The sequence below is a fragment of the Epinephelus lanceolatus genome, chromosome 3 (genome assembly GCF_041903045.1).
Source record: "Epinephelus lanceolatus isolate andai-2023 chromosome 3, ASM4190304v1, whole genome shotgun sequence".
In the NCBI taxonomy this organism is placed as follows: domain Eukaryota; kingdom Metazoa; phylum Chordata; class Actinopteri; order Perciformes; family Serranidae; genus Epinephelus; species Epinephelus lanceolatus.
Window position 1 is genome coordinate 13,689,343 of NC_135736.1, and position 18,927 is coordinate 13,708,269.

At 41.5% G+C, this 18,927-nt stretch overlaps 1 protein-coding gene across 2 annotated transcripts in view; it reads left to right on the forward strand.

The window, feature by feature from the left end:
* Positions 1-18,927, forward strand: part of LOC117255684 (alpha-1,6-mannosylglycoprotein 6-beta-N-acetylglucosaminyltransferase B-like) — a 161,146-nt gene that overhangs the window by 81,746 nt on the left and 60,473 nt on the right. For both annotated transcript variants that reach the window (XM_033624816.2, XM_033624820.2), the window contains exon 8: positions 6,912-7,081. In XM_033624816.2, coding sequence (XP_033480707.1) covers positions 6,912-7,081 — 170 coding nt within the window. The remainder of the gene's footprint in view (positions 1-6,911; positions 7,082-18,927) is intronic.

Consider the following 18,927-nt stretch of genomic DNA (forward strand, 5'->3'; position numbering starts at 1 on the left):
AATAACTTTGTTTTGTCGTGGCTAAATGCAAAGTGCACGGAGAAAAACTTTGCAATAACAAAGACATCAGGAGCTTAAATGGTGTGAAGAGTGATACAATGCACAACAGTGGTGGTCTATTTTAGAAAAAAAAATTTAAAAAAAGGTAGAGTAGGAGGGAGAGGGGAGGAACACAAGAGAACTCTACAGTATTAACACTCATAGTGCAGCTTATAGTACCAGATAACACCATCTTGAGCATGAGTACCAGAATCAAAGTGATCTACAAATGCCTTACAGTAAAATGGATGATTCAGGGTCGACTTAAAGCATTTCAATTCAGAGATCCAAGGCACGGGAAACACTGTTTTCCACTTAAGTGGTTGGGCATAAAAAGCCTTTTTCAGATGCTTCTTGAGGGTTCTCTGTTAAATCAGAGAGGAGGAAATGATAGGTTGTCCTCCATTGCTGCAGTCTGCATTCTTCATCTGTAATTGGTGTGTGACTGTCTTTATGTATCCGTTCAAAGATAGTTCTAAAAGCTGTGTTCTGCAAAAATAAAAATTTATCGCTGCATCGTACTGTTAAATTGTTAAACCTCATTTTGGTTGGCGCTGAAGCTGCGCAGTATGGACTTGGCTACCTCCTTCTAGTGGCCACGTGTGCCAAGGGCTTAGTGTAAGAGTATGGCAGAAAAAGATTGCGAGGATAAATGAGAGAGACGAGAAGAAAAGGGAGAAAGGAGGTGAGAAATGATGATTATGAGCGATTGGGATTGTGATGAAGTGCCATGTGCCAGTGCCAGGGGGGCAGAATAAGATGAGAAAGGAAGGACAAGAGGGGGATAGATGACAGTGAGGACGGCATTGTAGAATATGGATTAGGAAAGGATTGATGGAGGTGGAGAGGGGAGTTGTGAGGTGAACCCAAAGACTGGATATTTCATTAAAAAATGGTTAAAAATATAAAACTAAGGGTGAAGTTTAAAAGCTTACTTTTCCAAATGTCAATGAAAGCAATATGTAATTTAAACTTTGGAAGTTTGAGAAACTTTTTTGCTGCATGTAACCTTTCACTGCACCACATTTTAGGTCCCTACCTATTGCATTTCTCACCCTGTGCTGAGTAGACTCATTATCTTTTAGTTAAGACAATAATGATAAATGAATGACTTAATGCAAGAAGGCAGATTGAGCACACTTTCAGCATCTTTTTCCCCAAAATGTCTCCCTCTGCCCTCATCTCTCTCTAAAATAAGTTAACAAGGGTGGAAATAGGCCTCTGTCACTGAGATTGATGTTCTCCTTTCTTGTAGTGCTCTGAGGGGATTTGTTATCCTCTATCATGGCTGTGTGGCTGCTTCAACAGCCTATGTGTGCCTTACAACGTGCCGCCGCTATCTGAACAGCAGATGTCCGGGTGTTTGTTAGAGTTAGCCTTGGCTGTCAAAAGCTGTTTATCACAATAATTAGGAATGGAAGTAAAAAAATGTGTGCCTGCATGACTGCTAATTGGATATCATTGCAATAAAAGCCAAAGGCAGAATCTCATTCACTTTATGTGAAAATGAAATCTCTCAGCCTGTACCAGACAAGTTCACCATTGTCAACTGTTACCCTCCTCCCTCACAGGATTAATTTTCACTTAAACTCTAAAATAAGCACTCACTTTAACACTGAGACAGAGAACACTGTTTGATTTTAATTAACTCTGACCTCAGAAAAAACATTGTCTGATGTGAATTGACTACGGCCCTGCACTCGCCTAACCTTTGTCTTTGACAAAATCCCTTGCTTCCGATACCAACTTTAGCATTCTGCTGGAGTGCGCAGTCTTTACAATTCCAATGGGGCTCTGTTGATTCTGTTCTGTTTCCTTGTTTGGCTTTCTCTTTGATTGTAAGCAGAGTGGATGTTTACTCAGAAAAAGAATAAATTAGCAGAGCAGAGAGGCAAGTGCGGAGGGAGAAGGGATCGAGAGGGAGAGAGAAAGCGAGATGATTCTTTTGAACTCTCAGCGGCTGACACAAGGACAGGGAACGGGGAGGTGTGTGTATGTGTGTGTGTGTGTGCGTGTGTGCATGAGAGCGACTGTTGAGACTTTGGGAAATGTAATTCTTAAGTCAAGTCATTCAGTCAAATATATTTGAGAGGTAGATGTTCGAGAGGCTTTGTATGCAGGGTGCCGCGGTGATGAAGTGGAGGCCCGCGTTAAATATTCGAGGAAATGTCTTTTATTTTGTGATTAATCTGCCAGTTTCCTCAGTGATTGTGGAGCTCAGAAAGAATACAGTCAACCTTTCGCTGCACTTCACTTTCAAAGTAGTTATGCATTTGAAAGAGCTCACCCCTTTTTTTTCTTTTTTTTTTTTAGTGTCGTTATCAAACTCAATCAAAAGCCTGGGTCAACCCATTCAGCCATTATAACGTAGCTGATGGAATACTTTCTGTGTAACAAATTGCTGTTCTCTTTTTTCTAGACATCATAGGAGACATATTCAGCTAAGCCATGGCATAATGGAGAGGCTTTTAAAGAGATGATAGTACAGATCCAAGGACGCTGACCTTATCCTGTTAACCTGCTACAGCACAGTCCCTGCCTGTCTGGAGTTTAAGTGTCTCAGCAAGACACTTTGTGTGCATCTGCATGTCTACTTGGTGTGCGCCGAGCATGCACATTCAGTGTGTTTGTCAGCATATGCCAAACTGTTAATTTCCCTTCTCCCTGTGTCTGCCCTCTTGAGAGTTAATTGACCTCTGACTGATGAAGTGCAGACAGAGTAGGAGACTAATGGGATATGGAAGGTGAATTGGGGAGTGGGGGGGGGGGGGGGGGGGGGGGGGGGGTAAGAAAAAGTAAAAGTGAGGAGGAAAGAGGAGGGGGGAGGAAGCAGGTCGGAGGAATGTGACAACGAGGAGGAAAGACGTGAGGAGAAATAAAGAGGGGAGAGTCTGTGGAGGCGTAAAAAGAGGATGACGGAGAAGGTGAAATTGAAGGTAGAGTAGTGATGGTTGGCAGTGCCAGCTTGTGTCGCCACCCGTGGCCTTCCATCGGACAGCTGCGACCTTCATGAGGGCCACAGTGCATGAGCGAACAGGGTCACACACACATGCATTCGTGCAAAGTGTTGCGCTAACAGATGCTGAGACAAGCATTAGCATTCCTCTGTCGTTAGCCAGTTAGTGATGAGTGGAGCAGAGCAATGGAGTGGTACCACATACTCGAGAGCCACTTCAAGTCTTCTGCTCTCATGTGTACGCACCAAGGACTTTCCAAGGATTTTACCTCATATTACATGAAACAATCGTAACATCAGCACGTGAAAGACAATAGATTTCCTTTTCCACAGCTTATCCAAGCTGTACCATCACAAAAACACACTGTGAACAGGGATGATGTTGTAAAAAGACCCTAATTTGTGGCATAAAAAGTTTTGCGAGAGGGGTGGCGCATGAACAGAAGCGCCAGCAGGCGGGTGTTGTTGAGGTGGGCGAGAGACTTGAGCATGAGAGCTTACTTATCGTGCCTCTCTGTCTGTCTCAGTGGGTTTGGCAGGTCTTTGTGCTCAATCCCCACGGGACGCTAACAGTAGAGAGTAGCTTCAGATCCTTTTGAGAATCCCCCGAGCATCCACGCCGAACACACACAAGCATCCACACGCGCACACTGAGTTCACTGATGTATGTCAGTGTGAAACAAATGCAGGCAAACAAACCAAAACAAACAAAATCCAAAATCCATCAGCACACACACTCAGACACACACCATCTGGGAGTGCCATAAGTCCACTGTATAAAGAGCTCCAGTCTCTCTGGTGTGTGATCAGATTCCTGAGGGAGGCAGCTGGCCATGATACAGGAGTTTATGAGGAAGTACAGCTTTAGCTCAAGAGTGACTCCCTCTGTTGTCAACTTCCCATTGTGTGGCTTTCCCCACCCATTCATCTTCATTTTCAAGTGAGTGCGTGAGCAAATATGCAAGATTGTGTTGGCGGCGAAAGTGTGTGTGCCGGTGATCTGCGCGGTAAAACACAGCACGAACCCACCCACACTAGTACCTCTCTCCTCTCCCTTCTAGCTATTGATTCCTATCCTGTGATATAAAGGTTACTTCTCCAGCACCGCTCTGATATGTGTCATTGAACTCCACTTTAATTCGGATCCAATACAGAGGAATTAACATTCGCAATTGGAGATAAACACTGGCTATTACAGAGAGAGTGAAATCCCTCCTCGGCCGTCTAGATCACTGGTGCAAGTTGCCAGGTTTTATAAAGCAGCCTTACCTCTCTCCCTGTTAACTTTTCATTTGTGTGTGGATGCCAGCTTTATAGAATGCAATCCACACTTATTCGGCTCTGCTGCCACTGTGTGATATTTCTCATATTTATTTAGCAGTGTTACTGTACCGCTGCCAGTTTGTGAAATTCGCCTCCTTCTGTCTCCATTTTTGCATGGTTGCCAGTGTTTGTGTGATACACTCTCACCAGCACCACTGTCACACCACCACCAAGCCAAGAGAGTGAATAGTATTGGCGCCATGAATTCTCACTCTTGCCATCTGCCACCCAAACTGTAATTAAATTTCACTTATCTTTTTTTATGAAGCAGAAGTTAATAGAGCAGGCTTATTAAATCAGGGGATTTTTCACGCCAGCTGGAGTCTCACTGGAGCTTGACTCTGCCACATACACACCATTGTCCAATGTTTTACACACATTTTGTACATGTTAACTTTAGTGGAATGACTCCAGCAGTTGTCCTGAATGCATACAGCTATAATACAAAATAACCCTGCATCACTATATACATAGTTATATCAGATATCCAGTTCTGTTCAGAATCGCCTCCAGGATCGTAAAATGTGTGATGTGTCTGAGCAGCATGTGTGTGTTTATTTGTTTATGGGCTGGTGTCTGTGTTGGCTCCTACAGTAACCTTCAAACATTAGTGCATTGTGGCTAATGTGGCATGATGGAGAGGAGAAGAGAGTAATAAGAGAGTGCACAGCGGCACGCTTTTCAAAAGCTCTTGGAAGCTTTTAATCATTACCTCGACATTTCAAAGCTGTGACGGTACAAACACAGGACACACGTGCACTTACATACGAGCAGAGGGATAGACATAGTAGGTGATCGCCATCCAAAACTTTCTGGCAAACTCCACATAGTTGGCCTTAAGCTCATTATGTATGTTGCATGGAGGTGTTCATGCTGTGTTAGCTAATCAGGATTACTTAGCAGAGCAGCGTTCGGACATGGTTGTGTCTAATCCACTGTGAAAGGCAACGTGTTGCTCATTTCTCGGTGGGTTGCACTAATTATGCAGTAGCTAGGTGGACATGCATGACGGGACTGTGACCTGCAAGTGCAAAGTTGTATAACAGCGCAACATATAAACTGTGATAATTCCCTCACATGTGTTACATGATGTTCTTAAACAAAAGGGATTTTCCTATCGGGTGCCTGGGAATTAGCTGCAGCGGTTATCTGTATAGGCATACGGTGCATATGAAATGAGTTGTCCATAATGATGGATTTTTACATGTGCATGCAGTCCCGTTGGAGCATGAGGGGATAATTCATCCGGGATTTCAAAGAATTACTTTTCAGTTTCCATAATTTTCTTTTGGAAGAGTCTGAAATTCTAATGATTCTAATCCTCAAACTCATTAAAACAGTTTGTACCGCAGGAGCTTAACTTTCAAGGAGCTTAACTTTATACAGTACAGTACACACACATATATAAATGATATAATATTAATCAGATTTAATTAAATGTACTTGATGACATTGTGCATTATGTGCATCTAAGTTTACAGCACCACCACAAAATCATGTTGTCTCTAAATTATGTTGAAGATGTGCATTATGGTACATAATAAAGAATGGCTGGATGTTTTTAGGCTTATTAACAGGGGGTCTTTGCTGTTGCTCTCACTGCCTTAGGCTTCCATGTAGGCGCATGGAAGGGCAGAGAGGTGTGCTCTGTCTGCCGTCAGTTTTCATGTAGTCACGTGGAAGGGCAGAGAGGTCCCAGAACACAGCCATATCGCCAAATATCAAATTGCAATGGAAATAAAGTTTTCTATGACTAAAACTGAGGTAACACAGATAACAAAGTCCCACTTAACAGCTGAATATTATTAATATTTAGTAAAGTATATTGTTTTAAAAGATAAGTTTTGTTAATGTTAGTAGATGGTTTAGAAAATGAAGATGAAGTTACTCAGAAACGTATTCATGCTTTTTTTCCAAACTGTCTGCAGAACTTAACTACATTGAGGGATCATTCCGGTTTATTGTTAATTATAACATTGTACTCACAAAGTTTATTGCTGAGATTTGTGAATACTGTGACATTACCCACGCTGAGTCAGGCCAAGCAAGAAACACAAGCAGTGACATGAATTTTAAGTGAAGCTAAGATAAGATTAGCCAAATTTATTTGGAATTAAAAATAAAGGCATGGTAAAAATGTTACCTAGCGTCAGTTGTAAACATCCATTGCAGTTTATAGACCAACTTCTTGATTCAACCTTATACTTACTTACCACACATGCCTCAGTTGATCTTAAATTTCAGGTGCACTTTTAAAGAAAGTTGTTTAGATAATCTGGTTGCTAATGTTTTTTGTCCCATAGGACATTAGTGTAGTGATGTCACCATGTTCCTAGATCTCACTGATTATCTCGGTGAGTGCGATGTTTTCATAACCTATAGAAATGATAGCCAAAATTATAAAATTAAGACCCTTAAAACCTCTTAAGTCATGTGAGTTAGTGACTGATGTAGATGATAACAGAATCTGAAGCCTCAGCAAGCTTTGTATTCTTACAGTCAATATTCCTCTCAAATGGAGATTTTGGTGTTTAGCGTCTCCACAGACTCTTATTTTAACTCTCTGCTGCTCTGTGTACCTGCCCTCCTTCAGATCCTGGTCCATGTGGGCTTCCTAACAGAGGAGTCTGGAGATGTTTTCAGCCCCAAAGTGCTGAAGGGGGGTCCTCTGGGAGAGATGGTCCAGTGGGCTGACATCCTCACTGCTCTCCACGTTCTGGGACATAATCTCAAGATCTCCATGTCTGTCAAGGAGCTGCAAGGGTGAGTTACTGTATCTTAAAGTAGGGCTCAACAATATTTGGATATTGCTCATCACATGAGATTAGATATTGTCTTTTGGATATTGTCATGTCGTTAGTGCTGTCTTTTCCTTGTTTTAAAGGCTGCATTACAGTAAAGTGATGTAATTTTCTGAACTTACCAGACAGTTCTGTTTGTGAAAGCACCAGTAGTCAACCCTTTGGTCGAAAATATCGTGATATTTGATTTTCTCCACATTGCCCAGCCCTATCCTAAGGCTACCAAATTTGACTTGTTATTGGTAATTGGTTTTGAGCAGGTGATGATGGGGCCTATGTTAACTTCACTTCTCATTCAGTGTTTGCCTCTGAATCGTAACTGGTCTGAAGAGAAGCCAGTAGGTGACATTTCTTGTGTCATGTTTGCTTTGAAAAGGGAATTTATTGATTGATAGGCTTAACAGCTTGATTGCTTGAACCAGAGAAGGAACATTTACCTGTGTTATTTACTATATGAATTATTTTCATGTCATCTTGTCACAGTTGTATTTAAAGGCACAGTTCACAACAAAATCAAAAATATTTATTTTTTGTCTTTCTTGTAGTGGTATTTATCAATCTTAATTGTTTTGGTGTGAGTCGCTGAGTGTTGGAGATATCAGCCGTCGAGATGTCTGCCTTTTCTGAATATAATGGAACTAAATGGCACTCGGCTTGTGGTGCTCAGAGCTCCAAAAATAAATAAATAAAATACATCTGAAAGACTCAACAGTAATATCTCTTTCAAGAAATCATGACCCGATCATAGCAAGTTGATTATTCAGAATAATTAACAGACATTGAGGTGAGCTGTTTTTAATGCAGGAACTAGTTTGTTTCCGCTGAACTATACCAACCAATCATACCACTGCACGGAAGGAATCATGCATCTACTGTTAGCTCATCTAGGACCACTAAGCTAGCTGACGTGACAGTTAGCCAAGGAGGGGGCCGTAAAATATTTACATCTACTGCTCTCACAAGCATGGTCCTCTCATGCATGAGTAGATGCACGCTTCCTTCTGCACAGTGATATGGTTGGTGGGTGTGTTTCTGTAGAAAGAAAATAGGTTGTACATGAAACTGCTCAAAACAAGCTCCGTGGATTATCTTGAGTTACGGGGTCATGATCTCTGGGATAAGACATTGATGTTGAGTTTTTCAGTTTTGTTTTTTTTTTCTTCTTCTTGCTGAGTGCCATCTAGTTCCATATATTGGAGAGAAGGCAGACATCTCTACGGCCGATATCTCCAACACTCACTAACTTACAGTAAAACAATCAAAACTGATAAATGGCACTACAGAGAGAAAGAGAGAAACAATATCTATCTTTTTATTCTGGGGTGAGCTGTCCTTTAAACATATTTGTTAGGAGGGATACAACATATCTGCCACAAAATGAACCTGATGACAGCTGTGACAACAAACCAATGACTTTTTACAATCCTCCTGTAACCAATGTGTTCTTGTACTCCTACATATTGTATTCAAGGTGTTTAAGAGAGCACTGTGCTCTAACTACACACATTCCCACTTAAGATTATGTACTGAATGAGGGCCCTAAGGTCCTGTTGATTTATTTGTTGCTGTATTGATCCGGTATTGACACACTCCACAGTTTCCTGTCAACGTGACTGCGTTGGTGTGTGTCTTTTATCCCCTGCGTCAGCACGCTTGCATGTTTCTGCTGACGGATACAGCAATAGAGCCAACACACACACATAAACGGGTGGATGAATGTAAATCAGCCCTGTTGGGAGAGATCCCTCAGGCTTGTTCTGTCCAGTCTAGCTACTTCATGGCCAAGACTGAATAAATCACACAGGTTGTCAGGCTCCCGTGAAGATGGATGGCTAATGTTGAATAGCAGAATTATGAATAGGTGTGAGTTTGAGAAGACAACTGAATCGCGCTACAGATGGGAGACGTCTTTGTTCAGCCTTGATTGGGCCAGAAGTCTTTGTCTTTCTGCCACCATTGATCACTGCAATGACATAGGCATAGAGTATAGATCAATATAATGATGTCTGCAGAGACCCTGTTGCACTCTTTTGCACTGTGCACTGCCTGCGACAACTCTCACAAATCATACAAGAAGTACTGTATTGACCCCCAGCCTTTGGCAGTCATTTTGTAGACATATGACACCTCTTGCACGGAGCAAGAGAGTATGAAAATCAAGAGGAATCTTGTTCTTAAAAAATGAGTTTAGAGATGGCAGGGACATCCACAAGGCTGAGCTTAGTCGTCACACTGGAAATGGATGGCAGGATGGTTTTTACAGCGTGCGTGTCACTGTAGTGTCTCGGGACCCGCATTTTAAAATTGGTCTTTTTCCCAACTGGGGCCACGATGTGTTTTAGGCGACTGTGAAGTGTAATCTAACATACCAGCATGAAGAATTATTTGGTCCACCTTGCCCACATGGAATGGCTTTGGAAGGAAAAATAGCTCTTAGCTTTGGATTACTTGAGGAAAGAGTCTAATCTTTCTTCAAACTGCATTTGGATCCTGACTCAGTCGTTAAAAAACACTGGTGTGAGAAATAGCACATCAACTTTGCCTCCCGATGTCAATCTTTCCACATGGTTTGCTGCAGTAAAATGGAACACAGAAGGGTTATGCAGTGTGTCCAATCGTTTTTTGTTGGTGTGTCAATTTTTTTGTTCCCACACCTTTCATTTCCCTCGGTCCCTGCCGCCAGTAAGACAAAAAAGAAAGTTACGGTTGAACTAAGGTGGTAATGCAGTTTGGCTGTCTGACTAGAAATAATAATACTGTGTTCTCTTCCCTTATGTCTCTCATGCTCCCCACAAACAACCCAATCGCCAGAGAAAATGTTGGCTACCACATTTGTACGTTACAATATAGTGGGTACATTGAAACTTTATATTTCTTTAAGTTTCCACAATGCTGTACATAATGTGTGGTTGAGTTCAGGCACAAAAGCCATTTGATTATGCAGGGTTTCCCACAGAATTAAAATCTATGTGTGGTTGTAGTTGACGACTGGGGCAAGGGGGAATCAGCAAACTCTCTGTTTATTTTCTAGTGTGTGTGTGTGTGTGTGTGTGTCCCTTTGTAGCTATTATTCTGTGTTCCCTCTCTAAATTCAGGGGCTTTCTTGCGGGTCCATGAATGTATCTCAGAAGGAATTATTGGTGAGTTCTCTTTTTCTTAGTAGCAGTTTGTGGAGTTTGAGTCATGGGATGGATCATTGATCAGTTAATCCAATCAGAACTGATCAGATCAATGGATGAGTGGTGCTTCCACCGCAGTGGCATATAAATGTAAACTTTAAGGCCCAGCACAATGAACTGTTAAGTTTTACTTTCACTGCTCCTGACAGTATTTATATATTTCAACAGCACTCCTACTGAATGGTCCAGCTCCAAAAATAGAAAATCAATACATGGCAGCAGATGTTAGTAGGCTACCACAAATACATGAATATGAAGCAAACTGTGGTTATGCTCAGGAAAAGATTATGTATGATCTTTTAAAATATGTTTTTGGTACAAATTACAGCTAGAAAAGCCATTGATGTCTTGGTAAAGACCAACTTCTTTTTGGGACACTTTGCCTGATGAAAAACAGCGACTGGTTGCAAAAAAACATTCATGTTTGGTTACTAGAAAGCTACTGAAAACATAGAAATGGCTAAAAATGGCATAGGTGTCACGCCATCCACCATCTCCTCCATCCTCTGATGACAAAGTCAGCCCATATACTACGTCACTTTGGAAACACTGATGTGAAACTTACAAATTTAACATGTCAGTGATGTGCAGGACCGTACAATGCAATGCCATTTTCTTTTAGCAACTGGGCTGCCACACATCTGTAGTGTCTTTACTGATCTTTGGTTCATCATAATGTTGAGAAACCCTTACAGCTAACATGTTATTGATGAGATAATGTGATACGTGATAATTCAAGGAAAACAGATGCTGCTTACTTTTTTAGTATAAATGGCATATTGATCCAGTAGATAGTCTTTTGTTATGTTATATGGTTCAAATACATAATTAACCACCATATTTCCTGCCTTGCTGCAACGCTATGCACACAACTATACACACAATTACACAGGGATTTGAAAAGTATTGATTTTCTTGGCACAATACATACACAGGGGGTAAAAACTTTGTGAACGAATTAAACAATTAGAGTACTCTCAAAATCACAGAAATCTGCTGTTTTGATGTTGTTTGTCTGTACTCCTGCACATTAACTTTGTGTATATTCACATCAAGCAAAAGCAATCATCGGTTTTTGTCAGTACACAGACGAGAAAGGACAGAGCCATAGTGATGACATCCTGAGTGGCTCACAATCAACATTTCACACAAAATATACCTCAGATGCAAATCAACAAACAGTATTTGCACACAGATGATTTATTTGATTTATTTTGGTTCCAAGTTGGAGTATTGTCTGCTGGTGTGATGGACATAAAGAGACACACTGACAGATAAACAGTGTTATATTGTATTGGGTAAATAATTCCATCAAGACTTCCGACACTTGTGGTGTAACTTCAAAGCTTCCCACTACAGTCCTATTTCAGGTCTGATTTCTCACCATATTATTTCTGTCTCTTACAGCACTCCTCTGTAGTTTTAAAAATAGTATTTTTCTCTGCCTACTTTCTCTCACTTGTTCCCAGTATTGTCCATTTTTGTGGGCACTGCATTTCTTCTTTTGTTTCCCCATGTCCCTAATATTGTGCAAGAGTGCTCACAAAGACACGCAAAGATGCAGCCATATAAATAAAAATACAGACAAATGCTCTGACAATCTGGACAAGCAAGCTGACCGAGACGAATGGAAAACCAGGCACAAAGACAACAATTGCCCCAAAGAGGCTGCTTTGTGGAAGTTGAGTCCAAACACAGATTTAGAAAAAATGTCTTTGCTTTTAGTTTGGGTAACGTTAGTACAAAACTGAACAAAAAGTGCCCAGGGTCCATCCACCTCCACAGTTCTACAACTCAAACTACAATGGTGTGTGTGTGTGTGTGTGTGTGTGTGTGTGTGTGTGTGTGAGAGATACATTGCTCTCATGGCCATATCTGAGTTGTAGTCGGCTGAGGAGGAAGCAGAAGGTAGCTGTAATTGGCCACTGAGGGGATGATTTGGTCCAGGGTTGTGTTACTGTATATAACATACACCCTGATTTGTAGTTTACAGTCAGTACTACAATCAGGTGGCTGGACTGTATTCACTAGAGATGTATGATCAGAGCACACAGAGGTTCACTAACATATTGTGGCCCCCAGGCGATGGCTGAGAATGAAAATAAACCAGAACAAACAGACAAAAGCAACTTCTATTGATTTAACTCGGTAAGCCACATAATTACATAGATAAAACCTGAACTACACTGAATTCTAATCTGTTTTTGTGCTCTTTATATTAATGTGATAGTGTTGTGTTGTGGCCTGCAGGTCATAATGATAAGGAAATCATTCACTTATAATCTCCCTTTTCTGTGACATATCTCATGGCTGTCACTGTGCGGGCGGATGAACCAATGAGAGAATGTGAGTACAAAAGCCTGCAGGGGAGAAGCGGGAGGACATGACAGAACAGCAAGCAAAGTGCTGAGCTGGCATCTGTGGAGTTTGGGGCGGGGACTTGTGTTATTCAAATATGCAAATAATGCCTCTTTGCATTGGATTTTTTTTTGTTGTTGGAAGGCTCCCTGATAAATGCCATCCCTTTGTTTTGGATCTTGCTCTGTCCTTCAATTCTGCACAAAGCAGAAATTTCACTCACACCCCTCACACACCAGCACACAAACCTTAAGTTAATTCAATACAGGTTTTTGCATCCCCTCGTCTCTGCTGAGTTTGCACTTCTCACTACGTGGGCTAACTGAGCAGCTTGATGGAAATGAAGCTGAATTTGGTGCCAATTAGATTGGCAAGGCACCTGAGATGTATTAGTGTGAGACTGAGGAAAGACAGGGCTCCGCCTGCTCTACGTTACAGACTCGAGGGTGCGGATCACTGAGAACTGCTGCAGTCAATGTGAAGGTGGATGGTCAGCACCTTTGTGCCTGATCCTGTCACTACTGTAAAGAGACATATAGACAGATTACTAAAACTTAATGATTAAAGAATCTCGCACAGGAGAGGAAGATATGGCCGTTTGTGTGTGTAGCACACACTAGCCATGTGTGGACTGAAGGATTAGTCACTGTGTAGTACAGTAGTCAGGATGTGAAGATCCAAGGAATAAATATGATAAACTGCTGGTTTCTTGAGCATCACCTATGGTGCCAGAGTAGAGCTCCATTTATGCTCAATGTTGGATACACTAATTTAGGCTGACCAAACGTCGTCTTTTGCCCGGACATGTCCACTTTTCACGTCCCGTCCGGGGGGTTTTTTATAAACTGATGATAATGTCCGGTTTTCCACGTGTTTGTGTGTGTGTGTGTTAGAGTGCAGCATGGGCCGCATATTTCTGTCCAAACCCGAACTGAGCCCGACATTATTTAATGACCAAAGCACTGAGTTTGTGTCACACAGTTGTTATGGTTACAGGCTATTTAACAGGCCGGGCGTGCTCAGCGGAGAGCGGGAGGCGGGAGGTCCGAGGCTTCCAGCAAGGGGAGAGGGAGAAATAAAACAAAATAAGATAAAATAGGAAAAACCTGTCTCCCTCTTTTATTTTATTTTCAGCGTTTAATCAAGGCGGAGGCGGGTGGCTGGAGGTCCGAGACTTCCAGCGAGGAGAGAGGTAGAAACAAACAGCCAATGTGTGTCTGTGTGTGTTATGTTCAGGTGTTGTCACGTAAATAACAGTGCCCAAGCAATAAACAGGACAGACAATAGGATTTTATTTATTTTTACACTACATTTTCACTGAAAGCTGACCGAATCTGACCCGAGCCCGAATACAATTTATAGCTACATTTTTGACCAAACCCGGCCCGACCCGTCGGGTACCGTCGGGCTTGGATCGCCACACTCTAGTGTGTGTATGTGTCCCCTATTGGGGCCTATCTGAATTTCTGTCTTTGAGAGATATTATTTTGTAATATAACTGAATTTTCTATCCATACATATCAATTTTAAATATATTAAAATGATAAGGCATCTTTGAGTAAACTGCGAGTATCATTTAAGTAGGCTATGTCGTGGCCGGCCGAGTGTCCTCTTTTTTGGAACTCAAAATATGGTCACCCTAACTAATTTCCCCTCGGGGATCAATAAAGTATTTCTGATTCTGACTGTGCCTTCTGTCTGTACTCTACTCTCATGTCGTTGCTGTTTGTGCACGTCTTCTGAAAGCTTACAGAATCGATCAAAACAGAGCAGTACCACCACCAATCGTGTAGCGTAGTTCAAGCAAGACACAATTGTAGAACACAACAAAGACATGTTAAAATGGCAGAATGGGACAAATTGGTATTATAGTGAAAAGAATTCTCCGTCCAAATGTGGCAGTGTGATTATTGGCTTTACAGACCACTGCTGTCTACTACACTGCCTCCATTTAAAGGTATATTATCCCGACCTCCTCCACTGTTGCTGCGTTTGTTGTCGTGAGAAACTTTTGATTCTGCCCTCTAGTGCCATCTAGTCGTTGTATCTATGTCAGCATAAAGGATGCATGGAGGTATGTGGGCAGAAACGGTTCCAACGTCTAAAATGAACGTATCTATTTTTGTGTGTAAAGAGAGTATAAATGAGCCTTTCATTGTCCTTTACATAATAATTACTCAGAGTAACCACAGACTGTATAAATAATGGACGTAGCTAGTGTGACGTCACCCATAGCTTTGTGGACTCCCATTTTGAACTGGAGTTCAGCATTTTGGCTGTAGCCATCTTGTTTTTTTGGTGCCAGAAATGACCATATTTGGACAAGAGGGTGGAGCGGTGGAGAAGCGAGGGATGGATTTGACTGATCTGACAGACAGCTTGTCACTCAAAGCAGCCCCAGTCTTAAATATGCCTAACTTTAAGCCTTAATAAAATGTGCATGAGTGAGTTGGGTGATTTACTGAAATCCTTGACTCCTTCACCAGATTTTATTGAATTCTTTGTGAACATTCGATTTTTATTTGTCACATTAAAATTTCTTTTCTTTATTTTTTCTCCACTGAAGTCTGCAAAGGTTAAATGAAGGCTCAACACAAGATTAAATTTTAGTGCTTGTCATCAATAGATTTTAATTAGTTTGATACTTTCCGACGTTACTTTTGTTCATTTTTGTATAGTCCAGTATTTACTTTTTTGCAGGGTTGTAGAAATCCTGCCATATGAGTGTGAACATTTTTGGCCAGCAACAATGACAAATAGATTTTTGTCTTTATGATGTTATTTCTGAGAGACACTATTTTCTCCATGTGGATTTTGTCCCGATTACCAATTCAAAACCCAGCCAGAGTTAATATTCCCAGTCTCGCTGCCTCAAACTCCATTTTCATAGGCTTTAAAGTCTCTTCACTCCCTCTCCATCTCTTCCTAAAACTTGAGGTGTCAAATCTCACACAATCTCATCCCAAGTGCAGGTAACGTTTCAGTTGCCATGGAGATCAGACTTCAGGCCTTTTGGGGTTGGAGGTGGAGAGACACAGAGTAACAGCCAATCAACACCTCCAACAATACAGTAAGGGAGAGACAAGGATTAGGGAATAGGAATGTCACGGGAACCAACACTTCAGTACCAAAGTGGTACTCTTTTTTTTTTTCTCTAGCACTTTAGGGACAGTAGGTACTAGGGATGCAAGTCTTCCAGATCTGATGGGGCAGCATATACGCCAACAAGTGTTTGGTATGCTGTTACATGCGAAAGGAAGAAGACTGCCATAAGTATAACTGCAGCAACAGCTCCACTTCAACTTGGTCAAAAGAAAAGCATTTTTTTCCTGAGGCCAGCATTTTTTTTTTTTTTTAATTCTTTGCATTCGGAGGGTTCACATATTTACTCTATGCTACAAACACCAGCAGTATGATGACGCACTGAGCGTCTTATTCTGTGCTGAGCGCTGTACATTTGGTGTTTTTTCTGGTTGCCAAGAGTTGAAAAAAGTTTAACTTTGGTTAAAACACTGCATTCGTCACTGTCACCCAGCTGTCCAATCACAGTGGAAGAGGGGCGGGATAAAGATCAGACCATGAAGACCAGCCATCATATTACATGTACAAGTGTTGAGGAAGGAGGAATCTAGTAATATACTGTGAGCTATATATGGTATGTTTCCTTGCCCAGTAAATTAGATGAACCAACAAAGACCATTCATTCATTCGTTTCCAGAACGGCTTGTCTTGTTGGGGGCGGGGGGGCTGGAGCCTATCCCAGCTGACATTGGGTGAGAGGCGGGGTACACCCTGGACAGGTCACCAGACTATCACAGGGCTGACACATAGAGACAGACAACCATTCACACTCACATTCACAGCTACGGCCAATTTAGAGTCACCAGTTAACCTGCATGTCTTTGGACTGTGGGAGGAAGCTGGAGTACCTGGAGAAAACCCACTTTGACATGAGGAGAACATGCAAACTCCACACAGAAGGGCTCCCACACCCTGGGGTTCGAACCCTCCACCCTGGATTCAAATCAGAATCAGCTCTACTGTAGCTGTGAGGTGACAATGCTAACCACTGCACCATCTTGCCACCCTCCCACATAGACCAGTTGGTTTATAATTTAGTTTAAATGTTTTTGATAAAGGAGTGTATGTTGGAATTAAATTGAGATTTGCTAAATTTATTGAACTGGGCAATTATCAAGAATCGTGGGATTTAACTGATACTGGTATTGTATAATAAATGGTATCAACTACTGAAGTTCTTGGATCGTTGCATACCTATTAGGGAATCCAAAAGCATCGAGCCTCTTTTGTCTCTGAGATGTACAGATAATTGGATAGTGTGACTGGTCAGATATAAAGCCCGCAACAAGGATGCTTATTCAATCTAACAATCCACGTATCAGTCAGATGTGTGAGGGGTTTTTAGTTCTGGGGTTGTTTTGAGAACTACAGAAATATGCATCTTCATGCTGTTAAGTCTTTAAGACCCAACTTTTAAGGTTAAGTTTTTTTTCTGTATCTCCTGTCTACTCTTAATCACATGTAACTTGCACAAACACACAGTATTTATGTATGTAAGAAGAAAAAAGAAATACACTACAGTACTGTAAGTATCAGAGGACACACTATGTCCGTCCTGCTTTTACATCTCTCCAAATTACATAAAACACATGTACTGTATAGCAACAAAGAACAAAAGGATCTTTGCTGTTTGCATAAAACTAACAATGAAATTACAGTCATAGTTTGCACTGTTCATGTACATGCCCAGTTGAACCGGCCTTTATGAATTTGTCATAAGATCATTTACACCTGAAATGAGCATGCTGCTGTGGTGATTTGGGACAAAAGCTGCATAACAGTGTACATTTTAGGGTAGAGGGAGGGTGCTATAATGACCTTTTGAGATGGAATTTGAACACAGAATTGCCCTTTATTTAACACTAATGTCCCAATACAAGGGCACTTGAGTGCCTGGGTGCTAAGCTAATCGTTCCAAGTGGCCCGTAGCATACACTTCTGTGGGCACTTGATGGGTACATTGAACACTCAGGTGCCCCTTTGGTCCACAAAATGTCACCTCTGGTCAGACCCCTTATACAGTAGCTCAAGAGCTGTTTGGAGGTGACATTGAGGCAAAAATTAGCCTCAACCCTAAACATGGACCTTAAATTAACTCCACTTTAAACCTAATCCTGTGATTAGTCAAGGTGCCCCTATCTCATTTTGCCCCTCACCTATGAGTCTCTGAAAGCAACTGGCTGCCGTTATTAATAAGTTAAGTCACTTAATGCTGCTATAATGAGATACAGTTCTGCGGCTGTTTTAGGTTAATGCTGTTGTTGCGCTGTTGCATTAATAATATCGCTGTTCCTTTGAATTACTGCTACCATTAATGCTGCTGTTTTCTTATCATTTCTTTCATCACGAAAGATGATGTGTCAGACATTTCTGGGTCACCAGGAGACAAGATGGTTCAATTCTCTGTAATAGCCAAGATCAGTTTTTACACCACTCTTACTAACAGTTAACAGTTGCTATAAAGGCCATCGGTTCACAAATCTTTTGCACTTCAAGATTCATCTGTGTCATAAAACCTTTTGAAGTTTTTTATGTGCCTCTGTATGTTGCCAGCTACATTGCCTGTGCCTTTAAGTAACTCTAGCTCTGCTTTCATAAATGTACTCTCCTGTCTCTCCCTTGGCCGGTCAAACTATTCAGTGTCAACCAATCACATAAAAGGCATCTTCATCAGTGTCAGTCTGGCTTTCCCGGAGTTAAATCCGCTGGTTGTTTTAAGCTCTTTCTCACAGTAAGGGTAAAGGAGTGAACATACATCTATTTTATTTAGTCAGTACAATTAACTGTTGACACTGTATCCTTCACATTGATATATTGTGGATGGTTTTTAACCTCTTCTCCTTCTTCCTGACTTCCTGCATGCTCAATTCACCACCACAGGAATATCAGTATCCACACATCCTGTTTACAAAGGTCAAATCATCTGGTCAGGGAAGTTTGACGTTTAATGTTATATCTCTTGGACAGGTCATCAATATTAAAAGGCTATAGAGCCCCCGGTGTCTAGTTGTAAAGCAGGGCAACAGGGAGTGTTACCTTCAGGCCTTAAAGCAGTTCAGTAGAGCTGTTTTGTGTGTGTGTGTGTGTGTGTGTGTGTGTGTGTGTGTGTGTGTGTGCATCTGTGTGTGTGCTCAGTCTACCTATCAGCCTGCGGGTAACTGTCTTGTGTTGGAGGGAGCATTTCTCAGGA